The sequence below is a fragment of the Antechinus flavipes genome, chromosome 2 (assembly GCF_016432865.1).
Source record: "Antechinus flavipes isolate AdamAnt ecotype Samford, QLD, Australia chromosome 2, AdamAnt_v2, whole genome shotgun sequence".
Taxonomy (NCBI): domain Eukaryota; kingdom Metazoa; phylum Chordata; class Mammalia; order Dasyuromorphia; family Dasyuridae; genus Antechinus; species Antechinus flavipes.
Window position 1 is genome coordinate 122,749,918 of NC_067399.1, and position 26,682 is coordinate 122,776,599.

General features: G+C 35.0%; 1 protein-coding gene and 1 non-coding gene across 9 annotated transcripts in view; both read left to right on the forward strand.

Annotated features, from left to right (window-relative positions):
* The first annotated feature begins 1,205 nt into the window (after positions 1 to 1,205).
* On the forward strand, positions 1,206 to 1,276 carry TRNAG-CCC (transfer RNA glycine (anticodon CCC)). Its single transcript has one exon. It is a non-coding gene; the product is annotated as a tRNA-Gly (tRNA).
* Positions 1,277 to 1,657: 381 nt separating this feature from the next.
* The window catches only part of TIA1 (TIA1 cytotoxic granule associated RNA binding protein), a 41,881-nt gene continuing 16,856 nt past the window's right edge, over positions 1,658 to 26,682 (forward strand). The window contains exons 1-3 of one of the 8 annotated variants that reach the window (XM_051975469.1): positions 1,658 to 1,884; positions 22,448 to 22,550; positions 26,239 to 26,337. In XM_051975469.1, coding sequence (XP_051831429.1) covers positions 1,859 to 1,884; positions 22,448 to 22,550; positions 26,239 to 26,337 — 228 coding nt within the window. In that variant the 5' untranslated portion in view covers positions 1,658 to 1,858. Of the gene's footprint in view, positions 1,885 to 22,447; positions 22,551 to 24,108; positions 24,146 to 26,238; positions 26,338 to 26,682 lie in introns of those variants that run through there. The other 7 variants (XM_051975471.1, XM_051975468.1, XM_051975474.1 and 4 more) reach the window with 7 other exon arrangements.

Consider the following 26,682-nt stretch of genomic DNA (forward strand, 5'->3'; position numbering starts at 1 on the left):
TACGGCCTTGTTTATATTTAATTCTGAGTAATTCAATCAAAATTACTTTTCACAAAATCTGGGAACTACCGTCAAATGGGGTGATTCCCACTTATGCCTTCACACAAGTTAAAATGTTAAATCCTTCACAATCTGGCTCTAGTTTATCCCTTTAGGACAACACCTTTCTTTATGTTCTCCAGGTTCCAGCCCAAGTACTGGACTGGCTCTGAGCCATTCCTGAAATGCATGCACACCCTCTTTGTCTCAAACCTAACATTTCCTGGCGTTTGCTCTCCTTTGCTAGACTCCTTAGCTCCCCCAAGGTCTGGGGAGGCTGAATGGCTCAGTGGATAGACTGCAGCGTCCAAGTGATTGTCCACCCTTAGCGGACGAGGATAAACTGTGTGACTCCGGACAAGTCATTTAATCTCCTTTTGCCTTAATAGCAAACCACTCCACCGCCTAGAAACCACGTGGCCGAGACCTCGGGGGTACCAAAAAGTCAGACCTTATAGAACGACTCTCCCACCCCTTGTTACTTTGTATATATACTTACTCTTTTGTTTGTTCCCCTCCCCCTCTCCAGGAGAATGTAAACTTTTTGAGGACAGGTGTAGTTTTATTTTTTAATCTTTCGTTTCTCTTTTCTCTTCCCACTCACCCCTCCCATCAGCTTATCTTGGCACTTAGTAAATGCATATTTAATTCTTGCTAAATTATTGTAAATGCCCGATTGAAGACAGACTTGAAAATACGAAGAAAAGCATTTTTTTCCGATAGTGCTGGGTCCATGGGCGTAAAAATGTGAATAAGATTAAAATTAGGCCAAAGTTTTCCCGTCACGGTCACGCTCGTGCCCTGAGCAGTTGGGTGTGAGTAGCTCCTTTTAAGGCTCACTCATCAAACAGGAAACTCATTTTAACAGGATTCTTTAAGAGGATCCTTAATAGAATAGTAAGCAACGATGAAATTTTTCTTCGTTAATAAAGAACTTTTCGATTTTTTTAAATGACAAACTTCTGAAAAACTTGACAAGTTTAAATGATGACCAGGACTGGGTAAAGTCGCTTCAAAGTATGGTCTTGTAAAGATTTACTACAGGATTCGCGGGGTGGGGATGCTTTCCGCTTTCAATTAAGTAAGAACATAAAATAAGAGAAAGAACGGGTTCACCTCCTTTCCCTTAAAGTACTTTAGGCTAGTTTGGGACAGGGCAGCCAACAGCGCCGCTGGTGTAGTGGTATCATGCAAGATTCCCATTCTTGCGACCCGGGTTCGATTCCCGGGCGGCGCACACCGTTTTGCTTTTTTCCCCCGTATTCTCAATAGAAGGAAGGAAACTATTGGGGAACATACCTTTATTCGTGTATAAGGCTATGCAATTTTAATTTCACTTCTTTTACTGATTTCCGATTGAGACAAGAGTACACCCTTTGCGCGTGCGCAGTCAGAAATTACGGCAGTACTTTGGCGGTAGCCCGGGAGGGTGGCTTTGTACTTGCGCAGTACGAGAAGCGCCCCCAGTACGTGGGACGGAAGCACGCCTGCGCAACAAACGAGTTGGCGTCGGTGGTGCCGTGGCGCGGGGCAGACGGGGTCTTAGGGAGAGTGGGCTCCCTCTGCGCTTGCGTGGCCCGGGCCGCTCGGCTGCTCCTGGGCGCCCGGCTCGCCGCCATCTTGTGTCGGGACTTCATTGTTCGGGCACAGGGGCAGGCGGGCTCGTGTTGCTGCTGCTGCTGTACGAAGAGGAGGCGGACGAGACCCCGCTTCACCGAGAGCGATAGAAACCCCCGGTAGCCCTTACTGCCGGGCCGCCGAGGGAGGTGGTAGGGGCCGGGGAGCAGGAGGCCGAGGAGCCGCCGCCACAGCCGCAGCCATGGAGGACGAGATGCCCAAGACCCTGTAAGTTGTGTGGAGTGGGGTGGTCGGGGCTGCCGCCAAAGACGGGGCGCGATTTTGGGAGTTGGGAGGACGGGGGAGAGGCCTCGGCCAGGTCGGCCTATTGTTTCCCGCGTCGCCCGGTCCCCATTTCTCAGGTCCCATTTCCGTCTGTTCTTCGCCATGAGGTCGGGACTGCCGGGCAGGGAGGGAGCGAGCGAGCGTGTGGCGGGGCGACCCGCTGGGGCCTGCCTCATACGAGGCCTCTACCCTGGCTCTAGAGCCCGGGAAAAGACCGGCCATGTGTCGGTTTAGCCCTGATTCCCTCTTGGTATAAACGTTCCGTTTTTTCTTTCCCCCACCCCCACCCCCGCCCCACGCCTTAATCAGCTCTTTTTTTCCTCCATTTTTTACTCCCCCCCCCACCAATTGTTTTCTTTTCATGCCCCAAACTCCTCAGTTTATCGTTTCCCCCTCTTCGTTGTGGGGACTTATACTGGATCCCAATGTCCCCGGAGAGTGCCTGCACTCAGATCAATTAAGTTGAAAAAATCTGAATTTAAAGCCTACTATGCAAAGAAAGCGCTTGAGCATTCGAAGATAATAAAGACAAAAAACGAAACTGGCCCTACTCTCCAGCAGCTTACAGTTCTTGAAAGAGGAGGGAAATATATTGCATGTGTAAAAAACCTATAAAGCAAGATAGCACGAGAGGAGGGAGCAAAGGAGAGAAGTTAAAGTGCTGTAGGAAAATTTGAGAAGCGAGAGAGAACCATTTCATCAATGAGTGAGATCGGCTTTATGTAGCTCGTTTGCCAATGGGAAGAAAGCCAAATATTTTCTTTTGCCCTCTCTTCCCTCTCCCCATAAAAAAAGTTGAAATCGAGAGGAAAAACATTCTTTTCTCCTCCGATCTCCCCTCCAAGACCTTAAATAAATTTTGAAAATGCTCTAACAAAATGAGGATAGAGAAGTAAATTTTTATTTTTCCCCCCATGTTAGAGATAATAGGTACTCTTGTGATTGACATTCTGCATAACGAGCTGGCCGTAGTTTTGAAGCAACAGTTAAATCTTCGTTACTGATTATCATTGATCTCTGAGAATCTTTATATACTAGCACATTCTTACGGCTGAATACAATTTTTTTTTCTCTGAGTAGTTTCTATGGCTTCCATTTCTTTGTCATTGGGTTTCTTGCATCTCTCTTTGTTTTACAAAATGAAAAGTACCCCTTATGTGGGTAGACAAGATTATGTTCCATTGACTCTTTAAGTTGCTATCTCTAAGTATTGTTGTCTGTGAAGGACAGTTTTTAATATCATTTAGATCTTCTTAAATTTATTGTATTCTTTCATTTTTATGATTTCCTTGGAATCACGATGGAGCTTCTTTACATGTAAAAAACTGAATTTTTGATTTCTTATTGTAGCTTTTTTTTTTCAGCTCCTGATGCTGTGTTGTTTTCTGCATCAAACTATTCTCAAAAATGTCAACTTTTCATTGGCATTGATGTTTATTTAGGTGATAGCTTTCTTGATATAAGTGATTAGCTCTGATAAATTATCAAAGAACTTTATGTATTATCTTGTGACTTTACCAGAAAGCAGCAATTAAATATATATTAGGATAGCTTTTATTGGATGGAAATTATTTTTTACCTTCTGCTAGTTGAGTAAGTTGAAAATCCTATTTGCTAGTGCCTAAAAACCTCATATTTTAGGTTTGAGATTCTGAATTGATTTTATAATTTGCTAAATTTGGAAACTATCAAAAACATAATTTGGCTTGAAAATGCTTATTTTTTAAAGTAGGATATTTTTATTTTATGTAGTAAGTTTTATGATGTCAATTGTATTGTTAAAATATTTGGTTTCTTATTGAATTAGAAATTTAGCATTAGAGTGTACATAATAAGTTTCTACCTCAAAAATTGATTATATGTTTTGTTTTTAAAGAGAAACTCTGTCTACCTGAACCTTCTTTATAATTTAGAATCCTAGAGTTACCTAAAGCAGAAGTGTCAGAAACATACAGCCCACAACACTTCAGTGAAACCTGAACCTAGATTAAAATTTAATTTAGAAATAGTTAACAAAAATACAATAATTAATATGTGGTTTTCTAAGTCAATAAGAGGCTCAACTAATGACTTAGTTGCCGCCTTTTCTATTTGTCACTATTGACCTAGAGTTCTGAGTTTAGTGATTGGACTAGTTGTATGTATGTATGTGTCAGAGTCCAAATTTTCCTGGCCATCTCTCTTATTAAATGCATCACATTGCTTTTTAAGTCAGTTGTAACAAGTATTTTCCCATAGAAAATATTTATTTAAAAAATATTTGAATCTTCTATGTATGAAATTTTGTGGGGGATATAAAGTTTTTTGGTGTTTTTGCTGGCCTTAAGAAATTAACTTACATGGGGTGAAGTGTTAAGGCCCTATAGCCAGTCTATAAAAGTCTGATAATAAAGTAACTGTGGGCTAATATCCTCCTGAAGTGTTAGGCCTTCTACCCAAACTTCTACTTCCACTAAGATATCTTAAAATTACCTGCTGCTACCTATTGATCAAAATTTCCCTCCATTCAATGCAGCTTACCTCAGCTAACTATTTGTGAAAATGCTTTTAGTGTTGAGCTAGTTTTATTTTAACTAGTAGTGAAAAAGTCAGGCTTTAAGTGAAATAACATGACTGATAGTTCTGGCATCCTTCCTAGAGATATATTCCTTTTTAGAGGATGGTGCTGATGAATAGGCAACTAGTAGAATTTGAGGCACATTGAGAAAGTGAGGAAAAATTTTTTACTTGAGGATTTTCTAGGGTATCTATATTTTTATTTAGTGGGTGAATAAGTTGATAGAATTTGAGGCAGTGAGAAAGTGAAGAAAAGTTTAGTCCCTGTTGAGACTATAAAGACAAGTCTTCCTTTTTGAGAGTTTGGCACCAGAGGTAACTATTCTCAAGTCTTTTTTCCCTTCCTCTTTCTGAATTCACAGTTCTCTGAAAGCTCAAGTCATTGGCCCCATCTGAAGTAGCACAAAGGTCACATGAGAAAATAGTCTCAATTTCAAGAAGTGAGTCAGTTCTTTGCATTTAAGATCAGAAGTTTGAGATTCTCTTTGTAACATACTATACTTTGGAATAATATTTGAAAGAAAATTTTAATACTGTATCCATTTAGTATAACGTTGAGGACAATTTTATAAGAATTGTTAATGTTTTGACCATTTCTAGTTAACATGAACAAACTCAGAATTTGATTTTCATTAGAACATTAAAGAGATGCTTGCTGAATGTCTAGATTGGCAAGAGATGGTTATAAGGAGAAAATACAGCTTCCTCAAGAATAAGTCATCTCAAACTAACTTCATTTCCTTTTTTGAGAGAATTACTAAACTAGAGATGAAAGACTGGTTATAATTTACATAAATTTTAACAAAGCTCGTTAAGGTATTTCATATTATGCTTTTGGAGAAGGTGTCTAGCTATAGATTATCATTGGATGATAAAATAATCAGATGGATTTAGAACAGGTTGCATGAATGTACTTTGAAATTGTTAAAAGCTTTTTGTTAACAGAATATAAGGTAGGATATCTCTAGTGAAATGGATCCAGGGATCTATCTTGATCCAGGGCTGTTAAATACTTTTTAATAGTGACTTGGATAACAGTGTTTCTTACATACACTTAACATACTTGTATTTTAAATAAAATCTGGAAGGATAGCCAACACATTGAATGACTGAATCCAAAAGGACTAGCCCATTGGACTGAATCTAATAAAATGAAATTCAAGTTGGTATAAATGAAGAGGATTTCATTTGGGTACAGAAATCAACTTCACGAGAATAAGATGGGAGAGATATAGTGAGTTAGTAAATATTTACTAAGCATTATTACATGCCACTGTGCTGTTAAGTACTAAGATACAAATACTGGGAAAGAAAGATAGTCCCTGCATTCACAGAATTTACAATTTAATCTAATTGGAAGACAGGGTAGGGGGGAGAAGGAGAGAAAGAAACGGAGAAAAGGAGACAATACATGAAAGGATGTTGAAGGAAAAAGTCACAGAAGGAAACTATAACAGAGGGGGCATGATGAAGTACAAAGTATTGCAGCCAGGTGTGGGAAATGAAGAAATGGCCGAGTTTAGGGATCCTGCTTGGGAGGAGGGAGGGCTTGAATATTAGCTTTGGTAAGGAAAATAAGCATCTTTAACATCTGGGGGATTTTGGTGGACTGGAAACTCAAGTCAGTTGTGTATGTTAGCAAGCTAATAATATGCTAATGTGATCTTGGGCTGCATTAAGAAAATCAAACCACATCTGGAGTGTTGTATGCATTTTTGGACATCAAAAAAGCTATTGGGAAATTGGAATGCCCCTGAAGGGTGCAGATCCAGTAGGTATAATTAAGGGACTTGAGGATTGGTAGCTAAAAGGGAGCACTTTTAATGAGAAATACTGGATAGAAGGGGACGATTTTAGTAGAGAAGATTGCTTGGAGCATAGTACTTGTGTTCTTCACTTATCTGAAGGTTTGTCTTGCAGAATTTGAAAGGATTAGATTTGATAAAATTATTTGTTTCCAAACTGTAGAATCAGAAAAAAAAATGTGTGGAAGTTACAGAGAGCAAATTTAGACTTCATATCAAACAAAACTTAACAATTGCAGTGGTATAGTGTCTAGAAGTGGAAATGGTTGCCACTATAAGTGGTAAGTTCCCCTTCTTGAGAGTTCTTCAAGCAGAGGCTGGATAACCACTTGCTGGTATATGAAAGGAGGAATTCCTTTTATGTATGATGGCTTCAAATTCTGGGATTTTTAATGGTGTCTGTAGTCTTGACCTTTTCTTTTTGCTTTCAGATCCATATTTCATACTACCCAAATTGTCCAGGACATTTTAGACTTTGATTACCTTAGGGGTGCTGAAAACTTGTGTATAAACCTAATTAATTTTTTTCTCCAATATACTTCTCCTGATTTATCAATCAGTGTGCCACTTTGATGCAGTGAACATTTATGAAGTGCCTATCTTATGTGCCAAGATATTTGGATACAGAGACAAAAATGAAACACTTCCAGCCCTGTGGGTGTGAAAATATGTACACTAATGAGTAAATACAAAGCTATGTGAAGTAGTTTTTGGAAGGTGAAAGAAAATGCTAACTAGGGGACTTACCATAAAAGATGATACCTGAACTGTGTTTTAAAAAGGTAAGTTAAGGATTCTAAGATTTGGAGATGGTGACCATTTGTATAAAGGCAAGGTTGTGACAGATGGGACTGTTTTGTATCAGAAATAGGTAGTGCAGAATAGCTTGACTGGTTTAGGCAGGGAAGAGGAGAAATATGAAATAAGGAAAAAAAAATAAGTGGTAGTCATTTTCTTGTGGAGGACTTTAAATGCCAGGTTGAGGCACTTAATATATTTCTCTGGATATAATAAGGAGGCACAAAAGATCTCTGAGTTGCAAAAGTGGAAGTGAGGATCTTGAACACCAGTTCAGGGACAGGGAACATTGTTATTGTTATTTTAGATCCCCTCCCCCCTCCTTTCTGCCCCCCCCCTCCCCCATGAAGCTTAGTAGCTAGTTGTTCAGTCTTCTTTCTTCATATGGCTACAATTATAGACCATTACTGCCTCTCTAAATTATTTCAGTAACATTCTAACTATAAACTCGGCCTAGTATTCAAAGTCCTCAGCAGTTTCAATTGTTCAAACCCCTCCTCCTCCCAGCTTTATAGGCTATAATTCTTCATAACTCTTCCCACATTTCCCAGATTGTATTGCCTCTAGTGTTCGATGAGACATTTCCCCATCTTCCAATTTTAATTTTAAATCATCCTATTCATTGTTTTGAGTCCCAGCATAAATGACTTCTCTTCTTATGCAGCTTTTGTTTATTTACCCCTATTCTCTGAGACCTTAACTTACATTCAGTTTTGGGATATAGTTACATTCTTTTTTCATCTCCTCCCACTTTAGTTTATTAATTTATGGTTTGATTGTGATACATATCAAAACCCTTTACATTGTGAACTTCATGGAAGGAGGGAATTTGCTATCTACATTTATATCTAGAGAGGTAATGCTTAGCATATTTCTTTGTTGAAATTGAATAGTACTAGTATAAATACTAGTAACCCTAGTATTATGAAAGAAACTCAGGGTCCTTTCTATCTACCTAGTAAGAAGGTTAATTAAGCCACTTTAAAATTTTTCTCCACTGAAAACCTTTTGTAAGTCTTTCACCCTCTCAAATGCTAATGAACTCACCTTGTTTGTGAGTTAATGTGAGATTAACATAATTTTGAAACAATACTCAAATTTCTGCCCAATAATTCCAAGGGCCTGTAAGTGAAAAATTTCAGTTTCCAAGTAGGTATGGACTCCACTGGTTATCTTCCCCTTTCCTGATAAATGCCTTTTTTTGTTTGCTCACTTGGGTTATTATAATATCTTGGGAGAGAGGAAGGCAAGGGTGTTGATTATCCTTTATTACCAAAAATTAGGTAAGGAAGAAGAGTTTGGTTCTAATGGCTAAAAATTGTTATTGTTAGGCTGTATTAAATTTGTTCATGTTATGCCTGACACTATTGATATTCAAGAATTAGCTACATGTACTATATTAAGGAAAAGAGTAAACTGTGACTCAAATTTTTTTAAAAAAGAAAATCCAATGTAGGCTTTTCCCAAATAATGAAATGATACTATTTATTTGAAATATAATTTAACTTGATGGATTTCGATAACCATTAATAACCAGTACTTTATAGGTTTCAAAGTCCTCTATACATGTGGTCTTATTTGATGCTTATGACCTTCCGGGTTTGGTGGTGTTTAAGAATTGTCCAGACTGTAGTGATAAATACTGCATATAATTACCAATAGTCTTCATCTTGCATTTATTAAGTGCTTACTTTGTGACAGTAGCATATTTTATCTTAGTAATTAAAAACAAGTTAGAGTGGAATTTAGAAATGAATATGGTTCCCTATCAGTAGCATACTAGGAAGTAATTCTGGTGTGTACAAAGACTGAATGAATGATGAAGTGTAAGGTTTTTATATATATATATATATATATATATATATTTACTTTCTTTCCCTTCATAGAAAGTTTTACATATAAAATTGGACATTCAACTTAAAAAAATTGAGTTCCAAATTCTCCCTTTTTTTCTCCTTGACAAGACAAGCAATTTGACATAGATTATATAAAAATAATATATTTTCATGCAAAATGTTTCCTTATTAACCATGTTGCAAAAGCAAATGAAGACCAGAAAAACCCTCAAGAGTAATAAAGTTTTTAAAAAGTGCTTTGCTTTTCATTTAGGCTACTTCAGTTCTTTCTCTGGAGATGGATAAAATTTTTATTTTTTAAATTTAATTTATATATTTTTTGAGACAATTGGGGTCAAGTGACTTGCCCAGGATCACAAAGCTAGGAAGTATTAAGTGCCCGAGGCCAGATTATGGATAACATTTTTAGTAAGTCCTTTGGAATTGTCTTGGATCATTGTTTTGTTGAGAATAGCCAAGTTATTCACAGATTAAATTACTGTGTTGTTACTATGTACAATGTTCTAATTGTGCTCATTTCACTTTGCATCAGTTCACCTAAGTCTTCCCAGGTTTTTCTAAAAGCATCCTGGTAGTTATTTCTTATAATTGCTAGGCATTTCTTATAGTATTCTGATACAGCATTCTCAATATATCACAACTTGTTCAACCATTCTCGAATTGGCATCTCCTCAATTTCCAGTTCTTTGTCACCATAAAAAGAACAAATATATTGGTCCTTTTTATTTTTTTGAATCTGTTTGGGAAATAGACTTAGCAGTTGCTAGATCAGAAGGTATGCATGGTTTTATAGATCTTTGAGCATAGTTTCAAATTTCCGGAATGGTTCTGTGCACTAGCAACAGTGCATTAGTGTTCTAATTTTTCCACATCCCCTCCAACATTTGTCTTTTTCTGTCAATATTATCTAATCTGAGAGGTATGAGTTGGTACCTCAGAGTTTTAATTTTCATTTCTTTAAAAGTAATTTAGAACATTTTTTGGTATGACTATAATTAACTTCTTTGGAAAATTGCCTGTTCATATTTCATGTCCATTTATCAATTGGGAATTATTTTTGTATTCTTATAAATATAATTTAGTTCCCACTGTATTTGAGAAATAAGACCTTTATCAGAGAAACTTGCTGCAAAAATCCCCTCTCCCCAGTTTCCTGCTTTCCTTCTAATCTTGTTTGCTTGGTTTTGTTTGTGCAAAATCTTTTTAATTTAATGTAATCATAATTAGCTGTTTTTAATCTGTAATGCTTTAGCTCTTGTTTGGTCATAATTTTTTTCCTGAACCATGGATTTCTGGTAAACTATTCCATGCTCCCTTAATTTCCTTATGAATACCTCCTCATATGAATATATCATGTAGCCATTTTGATCTTGTCATGTTAAACTGCTTTCCAGTTTTCCCAGCAATTCTTGGCAAATAGTGATTTTTTTTTTTTTTTTTTTACCCCAAAGTCTTGGATCTCTAAGTTTGTCAAACACTAGATTACTATGGTCACTTATTACTGTGAATAGTGTGCTTAATTTATTCCTCTGATTTTTTTAATGATTGTTACTTTGTAATAGTTTGAAATCTGTACTGCTAAGCCACCTTGCGGTTTTAATTTTTTATAAATTGTTTTACAGTGTATCATTACTATTTATATAGTTTAAATCTTTTATATCACAGTACCAAATAAAAGTAATATAGTACAATAATTACAGAAGTGTTTGAAGAGTATTGTTTCCTACTCTGTGTAGTGCTTTGTTAATAGTGCTTTGTTAATTTCCCTGAATTACCAATGCACTGGAATCCTCTTTTAAAGTGACTTAAGTGGTTACTGGCTCTTCTTCCCTCTCCATTCTGTTAGATATTTATGACACTGGTCCCTTTATTGGGGGTGTGTGTGTGTGTGTGTGTGTGTGTGAATATTCCTGCAGAAATTTGGCTTAGTTTGTTCCCTTTTCTGGGGAAATGGCCTTGGTTAGGGGGATCTTGAATGTCAACCAAAATTTGGGAGGATAGTTGCCATTCTTTGTTCTCTTTCTTCCTTAGTATACTATGAATCTGGTAAAAAAAAAACTTAACATTCTTATTGGGAAGACTAAAGAGGGAGGTTTAGGTTGCAAATAAAATAGAAAGGCTCTATGTATGCTCCTAAGGGTACAATAGCAAAGGAGATGGTAATTTATCTTCTTTATTGTGAAGGCTTTGGTGAACTTTTTTTCCCCCTTGATTGTGCATATATACTTTTTTTAAAGAAGGTTTTGTTTTTCTTTTTTTCTGGGTAGTTGGGAGAAAGAGAAAATAAATACTTAATTGAAATATTTATTGAAGAAAATTGATTTAAAAAACTATATGAATTATGATCAAGGCTAAATTTGAGGGAGAAAAGACTCCATTCCCCCCCCCCCCCCCCCCCCGTAAGATTATATTCAATTTTGTAAGAATTCTTTTTCTTGATTTTAAGCCTGTAATTATTGTGGTTTTTTTTTCCAGATATCTCTTTTTAGGATAAAACTTTGCAGATTTTATATGATTCTGACTTTTTTTTGGATATATGAAGTACTTTATGAATGTTTTTAGCATTTCCCCCCTTTGATGTGGAAGCTCTGAATCTAAGTTCTGGTATAACTCCAAGGAATTTTTCATTTTGAGGTCCCATTCCCCACTCCCCCACCAGTGTGAGTGATTGGTGAATGTTTTCTAGTTTCATTTGGCTCTCTGGGACTAACAGATCTAGGCAGTTTTAAATTTGTGATTAACAGATCTAGGCAGTTTTAAATTTGTGATTTCTTGAACTGTATCTAGGCCTTTTAAAAAATAGTTTTCAGGAAGTCTAGTGATTCTTGAATTATCTCATTAAACTGTTTTTCCAAGTCTTTTTTTTTTAATTAGATATTTTAAATGTTCTATTTCCCCCCCAGTATTTTTGGCTTTAAAAAACACAACGATTTCTTGCTGTTATAGTCATTGATTTCTGTGGGATATTATAGTTTTCAGGCAATCTGTTTAGACAAGTTTTATCACTTAATCTTCTAAGCTATTTGTCTTCTAATTTTTTTCTCCATAGATTTTATATTATTTTTTTTCCTTTTTGCTCCCCCTCCCCCCCTTCCCCCCAAGGTAGTCTCTTGTGATGCTTGGGGATCTTTGACTCTGCTTATTGTTAAGGAGCTACTTGTTCCTTTTTGGGTATCTGTAAGTCAAGATTAATTTTACATATTCATTAGTCTCTTAGGTTTCTCTTCCCATCTCCCTAGTTTTATTTAGTTCTTGAACTGGGGCTTTGTACCAGGACCAGGACCAGGCCCTGTTCCCGCTGTGCTTTTGGTTGGGAGAGTTGGCTAAATTGGTCTCACTCCGGATTTTTTTACCTAATGTAGTTATTAGGCCTTAAATCTTTTAGTTTAAGTACTGGGCTTTCAATATAGACAAAGTGAACTTCATAAGGATTTCTCAAAGGTATGGCCTGAATATTCTGTTTGGAATGTTATGTTTGGATTGACTGCTGCTGAAACCATTCACTTCTGAGATCCCTCTTATCCATGAATTTGGGATGGTGGTCTCTGGATACAGAACTTACAGGTCAACCTCCTCAAGCTGAGAGGCTGTTCATTTGTTTGTGTTGGCAGTTCCTGTTGCTTTGTGGGCTTCTGGTTTGACTTTTTGTGCATTTTTGGGGTAGAAGCAGTCAATACAATTTCTCATTGGATTTCTTAATGATTCTGTGAGTCAATTGTGAATTTCACTTGTTTACAAGATTAAGTTGTGGGAGTGGGGTGATTTGTTTCCATTTCTTAAAACCATCTTGAGTGAAGGTACTGCTGAGTAGTTTTTATTTTAAAATCTCAAAATTGCCCCTTATTTCTTAGCTAAATTTACTTAGAAATAGCCATCTATAACAATCTAAGTCTTTTAAAGATTTACAGATTACTAAATTGAGAAGAATGTGGTACAAATGAACTTGTTCATAGAATCAGTTCTTTTTGATTTGTAATAGGTGAAAACAAATTTATGATCTTCACCAGAATATATTGATTGTTCTAACATCTTTTTGTACTTTCTTATCTTAGGATATCCTAGTGGTTAAGAATTCCAGATAAATATAGAATCTCTTAAAAGAATGTACTTTGAGATTTTTATTTCCATTCCAGTATTACATTGAAAGTTTTAACTGTAATCCTTAAGAGAAGAATAAAGAGCCATCAATGTTACCCTTCCCTCTACTCCATGTACAAATTCAGTCAAGTCAATAATCATTAAATACCTCTACTGTGTGCCAAGTTCTTTGCTGATATCTATTAAGTTATAAGAAGCAAAGGACCCTGCTCTCAGTGAGCTCATAATCAAATGGGGGAGAGAACAAGCAAACAAATAAAATACAAACAGGCTAAGTATATGATAAAAGAGAAAAAATTAAGAGAGAAGGAACTGAATTAAGAGGGGTTGAGAAAATTTTCTTGTAAAATATAGAACTAAAAGAAAGCCGGGATATCCGGGAAGCAAAAATGAGGAGGGGGAACATTTTAGGCATGTAAGATTGCAAGAGAAAATGCCTGGATCCAAGAGATGGATCCAAGACCACCTGGAAATCAGTGGCACTTGACTGAGGAGAATATGGTAAGACTTTGTTCTAAGAAGATTGGGAAGACTGGGAAGGGTGGGGGGAATGGGGTAGGTAAAGCTAAGTTATGAAGGGCTTTGAATACCAAGCAGCGTTTTATATTCTATCCTATAGGCAGTAGGGAGCCATTGGAATTTATTAAGTGGGTGGGATGTGACATGATTAGACCCATGCTTTAGGAAAATCACTTTAGTGGTTGAAAGGAAGAATGGATTGAAGTGATGAGAGACTTGAGGCAGACAAATCCACCTATGGATTATTGTAAAAATCAAATTTATGAGATGATGAGAGCTGGCACTTTAGAATGGGGACTGTGTCAGAGAGAAGGGGCTTATAGAACGATAATTGTGGAGATAAAATCAACAGCCTCTGACAACAGCTTGGTTATAGAGAGTAAGAGATAATGAGGAGAACAGGATGACTCCTGAGTTGTGAACCTAAGGGACTGGGGGAAATGGTCTGCCCTTTATGTAGAAATAGGAGGAAGGTAGGAGGTGTAGGGGGAGTTTAAAGAGGAAAGTAACGAGTTTGGTTCTGGACATGTTGATTTTTAAGTTGTCTACTGAACATCCAGTTCAAGATGTCTGAAAGTCAGTTGAAGATGTGAGATTGGAAAACAATAGAGAGTTTGGGGAAAATTAGACAGATTTGAGGTAGTTAGATTTTTAAAAATGGAAATTGATGAGATGCTCAAATGAAACTATAGAGAAGGAAAAAAAACCTAGGGCAGAACCCTTTGAGACATTTAGATTTAGAGGTGTGATGAAGATCCAGCAAAGGAGACAGAGGAAGAATGATCACATAGGTAGGTGAAGAACCAGAAGAGAGTAACGAATGTCCTGAAAACCTAGAAGGAGAAGAATGTCATGAAGGAAGAGAATGATAGAGTGAAAGGCTGCAGAGAGGTCAAGAGATAGTTTGGAGAAATGATAGTTATATAATAAACAAAAGCACATTAATTTTGCTGTATGAATATATCCTGTTGTTGTTTAGTAGCATTGTTAAGTCTTTGTATCCCATACACAGGATTAGTTATTAATGAAGATTGAGAAAAGCCGTTTAATTGTCAGTTAAGAGAATTGTAATTACTGTTTTTATGCTATTGTATTTTCTTCCACTTACATTGTACTTCTCATGTCCTTTTTACCTATCCCAAACCAGCCATTCTCATATTAATAAAGGAAAACACTACCGAAAAATCTTTAGACTCTATGCAGACCTGAAGTATTATTTCAGAGGACCAATAGATAAGAATTACCTCTTTTAAAAAGGGATGAAATTTAATTGACAGAATAAAATATGCATTGTCAGATGGCTAATGTGTTGTTTTGTCCAACTATACTTCTTTGTTAACAAAAGAGATAAAACTATTGGGGCAGGCTGTGAGATGGCTTGGGGAAATAATAGAGATAAAATAACAAGCATATCAAAATTTTGTTCTACGAATATATTCTATAGGTGGAAATTTGTAGCATTGTGAAGTCTTTATATCCTTTGTACAGGGTTAGTTGTTAATTTTTTTCAAGAGTTTTTATACTTAGGAATACCTTTTTTTCCCCCATTTAAAAGCACAGGACTGTGTTTGTATATATGCATATGTGTTTCCAGCTGTGCGGATGTCACCAACATAAAACTGACTTGATGTTTCATTGCCTGGGTGTATATAGAAAGAGGGTGAACAGTGCTAGTGGAATTGAGGCCGCTTGTGGGATAGGTGTTCTGAGAATATTGAGAAATTAGTTTGTCCTTTGTTAAGGAAACCTGGATTCTTGTATGGATTCTGCTGTGGTTTAGCTTGTAATTTGGGATGAATTCTAGGCCTCTGGATTTCTTTTTTTCAAAATAAGAAAATGGACTCAATCACTTATATTCTTTCTATTTCCAAATATTTTAATGAATGTTCTCTAATGTTGTAATGTTGACACTTTGGAAGTGATTTCTGATTCCGTATTGCAAACTCAAATAGAAGGGATTCCCTATTTGCTGCTGGAATATTGAGATAGAAAATCACAATGAACATTATGTTGTACTGTATTTTTGTTTTTAAGTATTTTCCAATTACATTTTAATATGGTTTAGATGATACTCAGTAACTTGCAGCTTCTTGGAGTTTGACACCTCAGCCTTAGAATACATAAAATTACTGTAGTTGGTGTTAATGTCTTTTCTTTCATTCATATTCCATCTATAGCATCCATAATTTAAAGTTCTTTTAAAACTATGAAAAATAAAACAAATCTTCTCCATATACATAGTAGAACAGAAGGATGGATTGTAAATGAAATTGAATCTTTATTATGTAGAACTCTTTTCTTTTAAAGTATAATAAATTCACCATGTAACTTTCAAAGCTGTCCAGTTTGGGGTTCCTTCTGGCCTTCCTTCTGTTCATATTTCTCTCTCTCTCTCTCTCTCTCTCTCTCTCTCTTAACCCTAGCTTTTTTCTCCTTCCCTACTACTCCCCTTCTCATCAAAAAGAAAAGCAAAACCCATAGAGCAAGTAACCATGAATAATCAAAACAGAATTCTACATTGGCCATGCCCTGTGTAATATCTAGCCATCTGTCCATCCTTCCATCCATCCATCATGGCCAAATTTTTGATTGACTATGCATGTCTGTAATGGAGGTTTTGTTTTTCAGTTGAAAGGAGAAAAAGGGAGAAGGCAGATTTTTTTTGTTGAGTTAAAAAAAAAAAGAGAATAGTTAATTTTAAAAATAGAAATAACACTGAGAGTGGTTCAGCAGTCATGTCCATCATTGTAGACAGTGCTCATATGTAGTTTATCTGGGCCTGGCTACTTGAACACATTTTGGACAGTTAAATGCTCTCTTACCATTTCCTTATTTATTTTAGGGATCAGGTCTTTAATTATTCATTTTTGTTTTGTCCAGTCTAAATATTCTACATGGCACAGAAAGCAGAAGTAAAATAAGAATAGAATAGCCCTGCTCTACTTCCTAAAAGATTTGTTTTAGATAATTAGATCCAGAAGAATTATTAGGTAGGAGGATCAGAAAAATTAAATAGCTTGCCTGAGTTCATATAGCAATTCAGAAACTTGAATACCAGTTTTGTCATGCTGTCCCTTAGTTTGGCAAATTCATATTCTCAAATGGGTTCTTTTATAAGATGCCAAAAATGGTTAAAGGAAAGAAGTTTGGATGATTACAATTGCTGCTGGGTCATAACAGATGAGCAGAGAACATAAGCTTTTGCTTAAACAAAAGATTTTACATGGTATGGGGAAAGGAGTATATTAAAAGTAGAAGATAGATACTGATGCCCGGATTTCTTCTTAAAAATCATGATGTTAAAAAATATTTTGGTGTCACCAGGAATAAGAAGATCTAGGTTCCAGGAACATGTCCTAAAAGTCATGGTTTAGTGGGGACAAAACCCTGATAACACAAGTTCTCAGTCTCTGGCTATATATACATATAGATTATACATAAGAAAGCGCATTTATTCTACACTCTCAGACTTTTACCCATATATAAGAAGGTAGATGGTTTGTTTCATCATTAGCCCTTTAACATTGTGATTGGTCTTATGCTGATTAGAATTCCTAGGTCTTTCATTTTTTATTTTATCTTGACAGTATTGTCATTGTATAAAGTGTTGTTCTTGCTCTGTTCCATTCACTCTGAATCTGAATGTTAGCTCATAGGTTCCCAAGTTTTTGTGAAACCATTTCTTTCATCTTAGTGTTCCATCACATATGCTATAATGTGTTTAGCTATTCCCCCATTGATAGGCCATAACCAAGAGATATGGATATTGTACATCCACATTTCACTTGGGACCAATGCCTTAATCTAACCGTCCCCTCTAATTTTCCCTTTTCCCCATTTCTTCTTATTTCTCTTTTGAGTGAAACATTTCTGTATCCAATTCTGTGTATGTGTATTCTTTTCTCCTATAAATAATATGAGAGATTGTGGAGAATAGAAGAGGTGTTGCTGAACTGGAAAAGAGCAAATGTTAAATGTTTAGCTTTCAAAAAAAAAAAAAAAAGAAGATGGAATCTGTACTTTTTTTTTTTTTTTTAAATAATTATAACTTTTTATTGACAATCCCATACCTGGGTAATTTTTTACAAACATTATCCCTTGCACTCACTTCTGTTACGACTTTTCCTCTCCCTCCTTCCACCCCTTTCCCCAGATGGCAAGCAGTCCTATATATGTTAAATATGACACAGTATATCTTAGATGCAGAAGGTAGAAATAACCCGGGAAGAAAAACAAAAATGCAAACAGCTTACATTCATTTTCCAGTGTTGTTTCTTTGGGTGTAGCTGCTTCTGTCCATCATTGATCAATTGAAACTGAGTTAGATCTTCTTTTTGTCAAAGAAATCCACTTCATCAGAATACATCCTCATACAGTATCATTGTTGAAGTATATAATGATCTCTTGGTTCTGCTCATTTTACTCAGCATCAGTTCATGTAAGTCTCTCCAAGCCTCTTTGTATTCATCCTGCTGGTCATTTCTTAGAGAACAATAATATTCCATAACGTTCATATACCACAACTTACCCAACTATTCTCCAATTGATGGGCATCCATTCAATTTCCAGTTTCTAGCCACTACAAACAGAGCTACCACAAACATTTTGGCACATACAGGTTCCTTTCCCTTCTTTAGTATCTCTTTGGAGTATAAGCCCAGTAGTAGCACTGCTGGATCAAAGGATATGTACAGTTTGATAACCTTTTGGGCAATAATTTCAGGTTGCTTTCCAGAATGGTTGGATTCGTTCACAACTCCACCAGCAATGCATCAGTGTCCCAGTTTTCCCGCATCCTCTCCAACATTCATCATTACTTTTTCCTGTCATCTTAGCCAATCTGACAAGTGTGTAGTGGTATCTCAGAGTTGTCTTAATTTGCATTTCTCTGATCAATAGTGATTTGGAACACTTTCATGAGTGGAAATAGTTTCAATTTCATCATCTGAAAACTGTTCATATTCTTTGACCATTTATCAATTGGAGAATGGCTTGATTTCTTATAAATTTGAGTCAATTCTCTATATATTTTGGAAATGAGGCCTTATCAGAACCTTTAATTGTAAAAATGGTTTCCCAGTTTGTTGCTGGAATCTGTACTCTTAACTCAGTGAATCTAACTGCATTTCCTGGCAAAATGTTTAATCAACATTTAGAAAAGGAAGTGGTAATTAAAAACAGGCATTATGACTGAATTTAAGAACAAGTAATACCAGAAGTAACCTTGTTTCCTTTTTTGACAGAGATCTCTGTAAGTCCAGGGAAGTGCTATAGATTTAATGCATAGTTTGTCTCATATATTCTTATGGAAAAATTTAGAGATGTAGATTTGTTGTTTATCTGTGTCCCAACTCTTCATGACCTGTGATGCTTCTGACTACATCATGTCTTTCCTACCAGAGGGTCTCATCTTCCAGTGCCATGTTTTTTAGCATTTTAATATTATTTGTGGAGTTTCCTTGGCAAAGATACTATAGTAGTTTGCCATTTCCTTTTCCAGTTAATGTGGGCTCAGTGATAATAAATTTAGAGCAGAGATTCTTAATCTATGATCTATATAAATTAATTTTAAAAATATTTTGGTAACTATATTTCAATATAATTGGATTTCATTTGTCATTTGATTTTATTAAAAGAATTTTGAGAAAGGGTAGATAGGTTTTATCAAACTGTCAAATGTTATAGCTGGTGGGAGAGGGGAAAGAAGTGGGGTGATAGTGGTAGGTGTTCTGTGACATTAAAAAAAAAAAAGTCGAGGAATCCCTTCTATCAAGGGGGATTTGGGATTGATTGAATGGCTAGACTGTAATAATAGCCATTAATAACTTAATGTCAGCTTAGAAGGGGAAGTCTGTAGTAGAGTGCCTCAAGGTTATTCTCTAGCTGTTTAGCTACATTATCAGCATGCTTGGATTAAGACTGAGATGTCATACATCCTTTGCAGATGACACAAATTGAGGACATTTAAGCCATTGAATAACAGCCAGAATCTAAAAAGATCATGATAGGCTAGAATATTTGTCTGGATCTAATAAGATTTGGGAGATAGAAAGACTTAAATTTGTGAATTTGATTTTGAGCCAAGTACAAGATGGAGGAAGCATGGATAGCAGTTTGTTGGGGGGGGAGGAGGGGGAGGGAAGGGGAGAGGCGGAAGAGGGAAGTAAATCTGGGCTTTTACTCTATAAACTAAGCATAAGTCTGCATTGTTAATGTAGTAGCCAGGAAAGTTCATATAAATTTGGTCTACATTAAGAGAGGTCTAGCCTGTGGATACATCCTCCATTAATGCATATCATAACTCATCCATGCCTTTTTAATTTAAGAGACTCCTGTCTTGTCTTATATGATTTTCAAAAGAGGTATACCCAGGGGTAGATATGTATACCAGTGGTTGTCAGGGATTGCTGCTTCATTTATTCCCTGTTCTTCCAAATGACTCGCCTACTTTTTTTCTCCCTTAATGTTCCATAATATAGCATTACATTTTATGGGTTTTTTTTAAAGTCATTTTATTTTTGGTATGTAATTACAAAAACTGTAATATTCGGGCTAGCTTTCTGGAGAATCTCAGGACCAGCTTTGATCTTAGTGGAGGAGTGCAGGAAGCAGGAGAGCCACCAGGAGGATGGTCAGAAATGGAATCTGGAGTACAACCATTATATCACTATATCACATTTAAGTATATGTTTAGAGAACCATCATCTTACACTAAATAGCTGCTTAACGATAAGCATCCTGCTGTACTTGATTCAAGTATACCTTTTCAGACTTCCGGCCCTCTACAAAAAAACAAATGAGTAACTTTTTTATTTCTCCTAAGGTAATTTTTAAACTATTAATTTAGTTCAGATTTTACTTATAGCTATCACTTATGTATGATAATCTTTGGTTAGTCCTATTGTTCTCTGCAAAGAGTGCTGTTTTGTAGGCTTTAGAAAAGGCCCTCAGTTTTGAGTCCAGGAGACAAAAATTAAATGTGGCCCTTGTCATTACCTTTCTTTGTGGTTTTTCTGTTCTTTATTTCTTTATTTTTACAGTGAGGGAACTGAAGATTATCTTTTACAGTTCTAAAATGCTATGACTGTATGAAATAGAATTGTTTTAACATGATACATAAATTGGTATTTGGGTATAAAGCAGTTGTTTAGGAATCACGTACAGTATGTGATCATTCAGGCCTATAAGATTGTACTACAAAGTCTCAGTTGTTTTACTTAAGAGAGACACTTTTTCTTTTCAGAAGTTTTAGAGCTTCTCCATTTTGCTTTATAATCTTAGTAATTGCATTTTACCACTTCTGAAGACCTATAGTTTTATCTGATGTAGATGATAATTGTTTTATATTATTAGTAGAAAAATAGTAGATGATTAATAGATGAATTTTCTGACTCAAGAAATAGGGCATAAAAGTTTCATTCAATCAAGTATCAGGTACTACTGTACAAAAGTAGTGGAGAAACAAAGACTAAACTAAAACAATAAAACTTGATGACCAGCCTTCTAGTAATGGATTTTCCTGAACATAATGAAGTTGAAGTGTAGTATTCTAATTCTTCATATGATATTTTTGACCTAAGTTATGTAAGAGAATTCTCTTGGAAATGTTCTCTGGCAAAAATCCTATCAAACTTGAGGCTTCAGAGCTTTGCATTTGTATTGGGTGTTGGATGTATGGTTTAAGTTCAAAGTCATCTAACTTGGAAACAAAATATTACAGTTTTAATTACACATTAGATTAGTTATAGATTATTTACAAATATTAGTACTGCTGCCTAAGTTTTGTTGCTTGTTGCAAGGTTCATTTTTCTTATATCATAATCCATTTAGAATTTTACGAGAACATCTTGTTAGGTTTGTTACTATGATTCTGAATCTGATTTGAAGCAATAGAATTAGATTAAGGGAAAACCTTAATTTTCAAAGGAAAATAAAATTGAACATTGTTCTCATGGTAAAATGTCCAAAATGGTTAAAAGTGACACAGTTTTGCCCCCAAGTACATGTTATTAAAATATTTTTCCTTTCTTGAGGTTCAAACCATATTCTCGGATGAATATATCTTAAAAGTTGACCTAACTTTGCTTGGCATCACATTCTTCCTGGTTTTAAGTTAAGAAACTTTAGAAACAATGCAGAAGGATCATTTTTATTTTTAATTTTGATACCTTTTATTTTTACATGAACTCTCTTTTTAAATCCTTCCCTTCTCTACTTATTAAAATACTCCTTAGCACAAGTAATTTTTAAAAAAGTTTAGTTACCCCCCAAGTCAGCAGATAGTGATTGTAGATGCAGTCCTGCAAAGAAATGAGGGGAGGTGCATTTTCTTATTTCTTCTTTGGGAGGGGAGTGTCAAACTTGGTCATTATAGTTAGAAAGTTCAGATTTTATTGTTCTTAACATTTAATTTACTTATAAGACATCACTCATACCTGATGCTCTCTGGTTAGTGTTCCATTGCTCTATAAAAAGAGTGCTCCTTTGCTATATTTAAAATGCTCATCAGGCTTTAGAAAAGGCTTCAACTAAATTGGGCCCTTGCTGTTACCTTTGTCGGGTTTTGTTGTTCTTAACATTTAATTGCTTCAGTCATTGTTAATGTAGCTTTCTTGGTTCTACTTTATTCTTTATTCAGTTCATAAAGTCTTCTTATGTATTTCTGGATTCTTCATATTCATACGATGTAATATTTTCTATTCATGTACTCCTATTCATTTAGTGATTCTGTTGGTCATGTATTTTGTTTCCAGTTTTTTGGTGCCACGTATTACTATACGCCAGTAATATGATGATTTTTGGCATATTAGAGGCCTTTTTTGCTTTGATCTCCAAAGAAACACTTTCAAAATTGATTTTTTTTTTCCCTTATAGGTATGTAGGCAACCTTTCCCGAGATGTGACAGAAGCTCTAATTCTCCAGCTCTTCAGCCAGATTGGACCATGCAAAAACTGCAAGATGATTATGGATGTAAGGGTATTTTACTTAGTTCTTCTTTTTAAACTAATCTAGAAATTAATAATTCAGGGTTTTTCACTTAATGTTTAATGGGGAGGGGGAGGTGTATGCATAAATATTACATTATGTACACATATAGAAATGAATAGTTGAAGTTATAGTCACTGAGCTCAACTTCATCTTTAAAATATATATACATATATATTTTACAAAAACGTTTTTGAGAGAAGTTTTCTATTTTTCTTGGAAAAAGAATACTATAGCTAGGGATCTAAGAAGTTTTGAGCATTAGGTATAATTTTTTTGGTTATATTTGAAATACCTTTAAATTTATATAGGGCATCTTGAAATGAAGTGTTAATAATTTGAAAATTGAAATCAAATAATAAAAGTCCTTCAGTATAGTTTTTGAACTTTTGTTGATGGCTTTTGTTTTTAATTTATGTGAGCCATTCCTGGATAGAGTTTCTCTACATGCATTTTGAGACTCCTTTGTAACTTAGAAAAGCAGTTAAGCATAACATGTGCAAATATATTTATTAGTGTATGAAACATCTGTAGGCATTTCCCACCTCTAGACTAAAAGAAAAGATGTTTTCTCATCAAATCTGGAATCAAGATTGATCATTGTACTTACTTTGAATTCAGTTTTCCTTTAACAGGCTGCAAATAATTTAAAAATAAATTTTTAAAAGTTTTACAATTTAAATTTATTTCCATCTATTTTGCTTTTTTGATTTGACTTCAATATAAACCATAGTATATTCACATAACAATGAAATTATGCATCTACTTAGTATTAGTTTTTTAAAAATACACATTAAAAAGATTAAAATAATGTGGAAAAAACATTTGTATAGATTCTTTTTCTTACAGTTTAATTTTCTTTTCCCATTCTTGAAGTTGTCTTAAGTCTCATTTCTCTTTTTAATATATCACCTTGAGAATTTAGTTTAATGGGTACTTAATTCACTTTGTTTTCGTCTCTGTTTCCCTCCCTATATTCGTTATCCTCCCTCCCCCATTCCCCAACCTTTCTCCTGTATTTTTTGCTTTTTAAAAATTGACTTTGGACTCCCAACATTAGTGCCCTATATCTTTTTCAATATCTGTAATATTATGTTTGTATATTCTAACCAAGCTTTAAAAATTATTCTACTTTTTGGAAGCACTGTATTTACCTTAATTCTACTATGTATTTATGCTTTGGGGACATGGGTGGGGAGAGTGAGGGAATCCAGGAATGGGAAAGTTAAAGGGAGATTAAAAATTATTTTCCCCTACTTTTTTCTTTCTTCCCTCATTCTTCCCATTCCAGATTTTTGCCTTGAAGTTAGATGAACTAGAATTTTAGGCTTTTATGTGTGAAATGGAAAAGGAAAGATTGCCCTTGATAAGCCCACCTCAATATAGGATTGTTATCTTTTGCTGGACTAATCTGAAGATTTTTATAAGTCATGTCTCCCCCCCTTCCTTTTCCCCTTTCCCCATCCCTAACCCTCAAAGCATGAATTCTCTGAGCATTTCTTGGGAGCAAAGGATTATATGAACATCCTTTCTTTGCTCTAATTTCCAGGTAGACTGCTCAAATGCCTTCTTGTGGTCCAGGCTTAGTAAGTCATATGAGCATTCATTTTCATTTGTATATTCTACTTGTAAGATAACTAGGTACTTTCTGGTTTTCCATTTTATTATATAATGTTGCATTTTTACCTTTATTGTACTACCTTGTATCATTCTGCTCCCTACCAACACAAGTAGAGTTTTTTTTTAAAAAGATGTTTCATTAGTGCCTTTTGTTTTTACATTATAGTTATTTCCAGATAATCTCTTTAAACCAAATGAGACCTCTTTTGTAATAACAAATAAAAGAAAAAAATTGACACAATTGACATATTTAGTATTTCTTTACATGTCTATTAAAAGGAAAAAGATGCTTTCATATAACTTCCTTGGCCAAGATTGGTCATTAATGTTACTCAATGTTCAGCTTCACTTTAGTGTTCTTTTCATTAATATAATCACTATGCATATTAGTCTTCAGGTCCAGTTTAATCCCTCCCATGTCCCTTCCTACTTTTTTTTTTAAGTTAAAAAACAAAAAAAAACCCAAAAACCAGCTGATGAGACCCGAGAAGGTTAAATGATTTTCTTATCAGAACCTGGACTTGAACTCGGGTTCTTTCAAGTTCAATGCTCTTTCTACTACTGTTTGCAACTTTTGCCCTTATTTTAATCTGTATCAGTACATATAGGTTTTACCCATATTTCTCTGAATTTCTTATATTCATTGTTTCTTATGGTTCAGTATTATTACATATATGATAATTTGTTCAGTAATTTCCACCTGATGAGGTCCCACTTTGCTTTCAGTTTTTCAGCTACCACAATGTACTGCCATGAATATTTTGCTATATAGTGTCTTTTTCTGTTAGTGTTTATACTCAGCACTAGGGTCTCTGGGTATAAGTGTATGAATAGTTTAGTGATTTTTCTTATTCTAAATTTATCCAAGAATGGTTGGACTAGTTAATCTAATTCCTCCAACTACATATTAGTGTGCTTATGTTTCCATGAGCCCTACAACATTGATTATTTCTGAATTTTACTGTAATGAGATGTCAGATAATCCTCATTTTTTAAATTGCTCATTATTATAATTAGGAATCATTTCATAATTTAGTTTGCAATTCTTTTTTTTTTTCAATTCTTGTTCATATCTTTTGATGTCTTAACTATTGGAGAAATACTGTTAGAATTTTTACAAATATAAAAATATTAAGGATATCTGTCCTTTGCTTCTTTTTATGGCATAAAAACTATTAGTTCCCTTATCATATCCCCTTTTGTGTCAAAATTAGACTTCTTTTAATTATTTTCTTTTCTTGTTTATATTGCTGATTAATATACCTGAATTTTTTTGGATAGCTGTAGCATTGTTTCACTTTAAATTTTCAATGCTTTAATTCCTCTAAATTGAGGAGAAAAGGGTATTAGGAAATGGGTTTAATTTTTTTAAAGGGATTATAGAAAGACTGGATTACAATGCCAACTTTTGTATATTGTAGTATGCATAGATAAAATGTTGGGGGGGAGGTGTTGTTTGTTTTTATAGTTTAAATAACACCTCTTTCAGTTAGTAATTAATGATTAGTAATTAATGACTAGGAAACTTCAGCTATTCAAGATATAGACATGAACCAGGAAAACCTAGTAAAATCCTGTGTCAGCCAAAGTAGATGTTAAAAAGTCCATTTACTCATGCCCATTTTATTCATGGGAAACTCCTTCATGCCCTCATGGTAGGGACTTTTATATTAGTTTTAGATAGTATCTTTCTAATAAGATTGGTAATCTGATTTCTTAGTATATAAAAAACAGATTAGGGAGGCATTTTGCTAAAAGTTTTGTCTGCTTCTGCATGTGACAGCTAGAAGACAAAAACAATAAAAATCCTCAAAAAGAAAGGAAAATCTGCAAATATACCTCAAGGTTACAAAAAAAAAAAAAAGGATCTATTTAGTATATTCTGTCTTAAGACAGCATGCTATTAGAAAGGTATCCATATGAAAATAAATGTCTTAAGTTTTAAAAATTTATTTAGTGAATACAACTTTTTTATATAGTAAATATTTTTAAAGCAGGTTTAAGGAACTGGGTAACATGGAACTTTAAGAAAATGTTTTTTCTGTGTTTTCTTCAACAGACAGCCGGAAATGATCCTTATTGTTTTGTGGAGTTTTATGAGCACCGTCATGCAGCTGCAGCATTAGCTGCTATGAATGGACGGAAGATAATGGGTAAGGTAAGCTGTCATGACTGAAGGGTGGAGTGGAAATTCAAAAGTTGTTAAACAATATTAAGTGGATGAAACACTTCTAAACTAGCAAAAAAGGGTCAACTGAACTACAAAAGGTAAATTATTCCTTTTATCTTTTAATATTAAGGGAAGGGGTGGGATAAAACTACTATATTGTAGCTTTCCTTGGAGGAAGGAACTACATATCTTACTCATCTTTAACATCCCCCATTGTGCCTTTTTGCACTTAGTAGATTCTTGGTTACTGTTTGTTGAATGAAGGAATTTTAATTAGGTGTGGATAAAGCCTTATAGGAGAATTGGGTACTAAAGGGATGTTGGAAGCAAGAA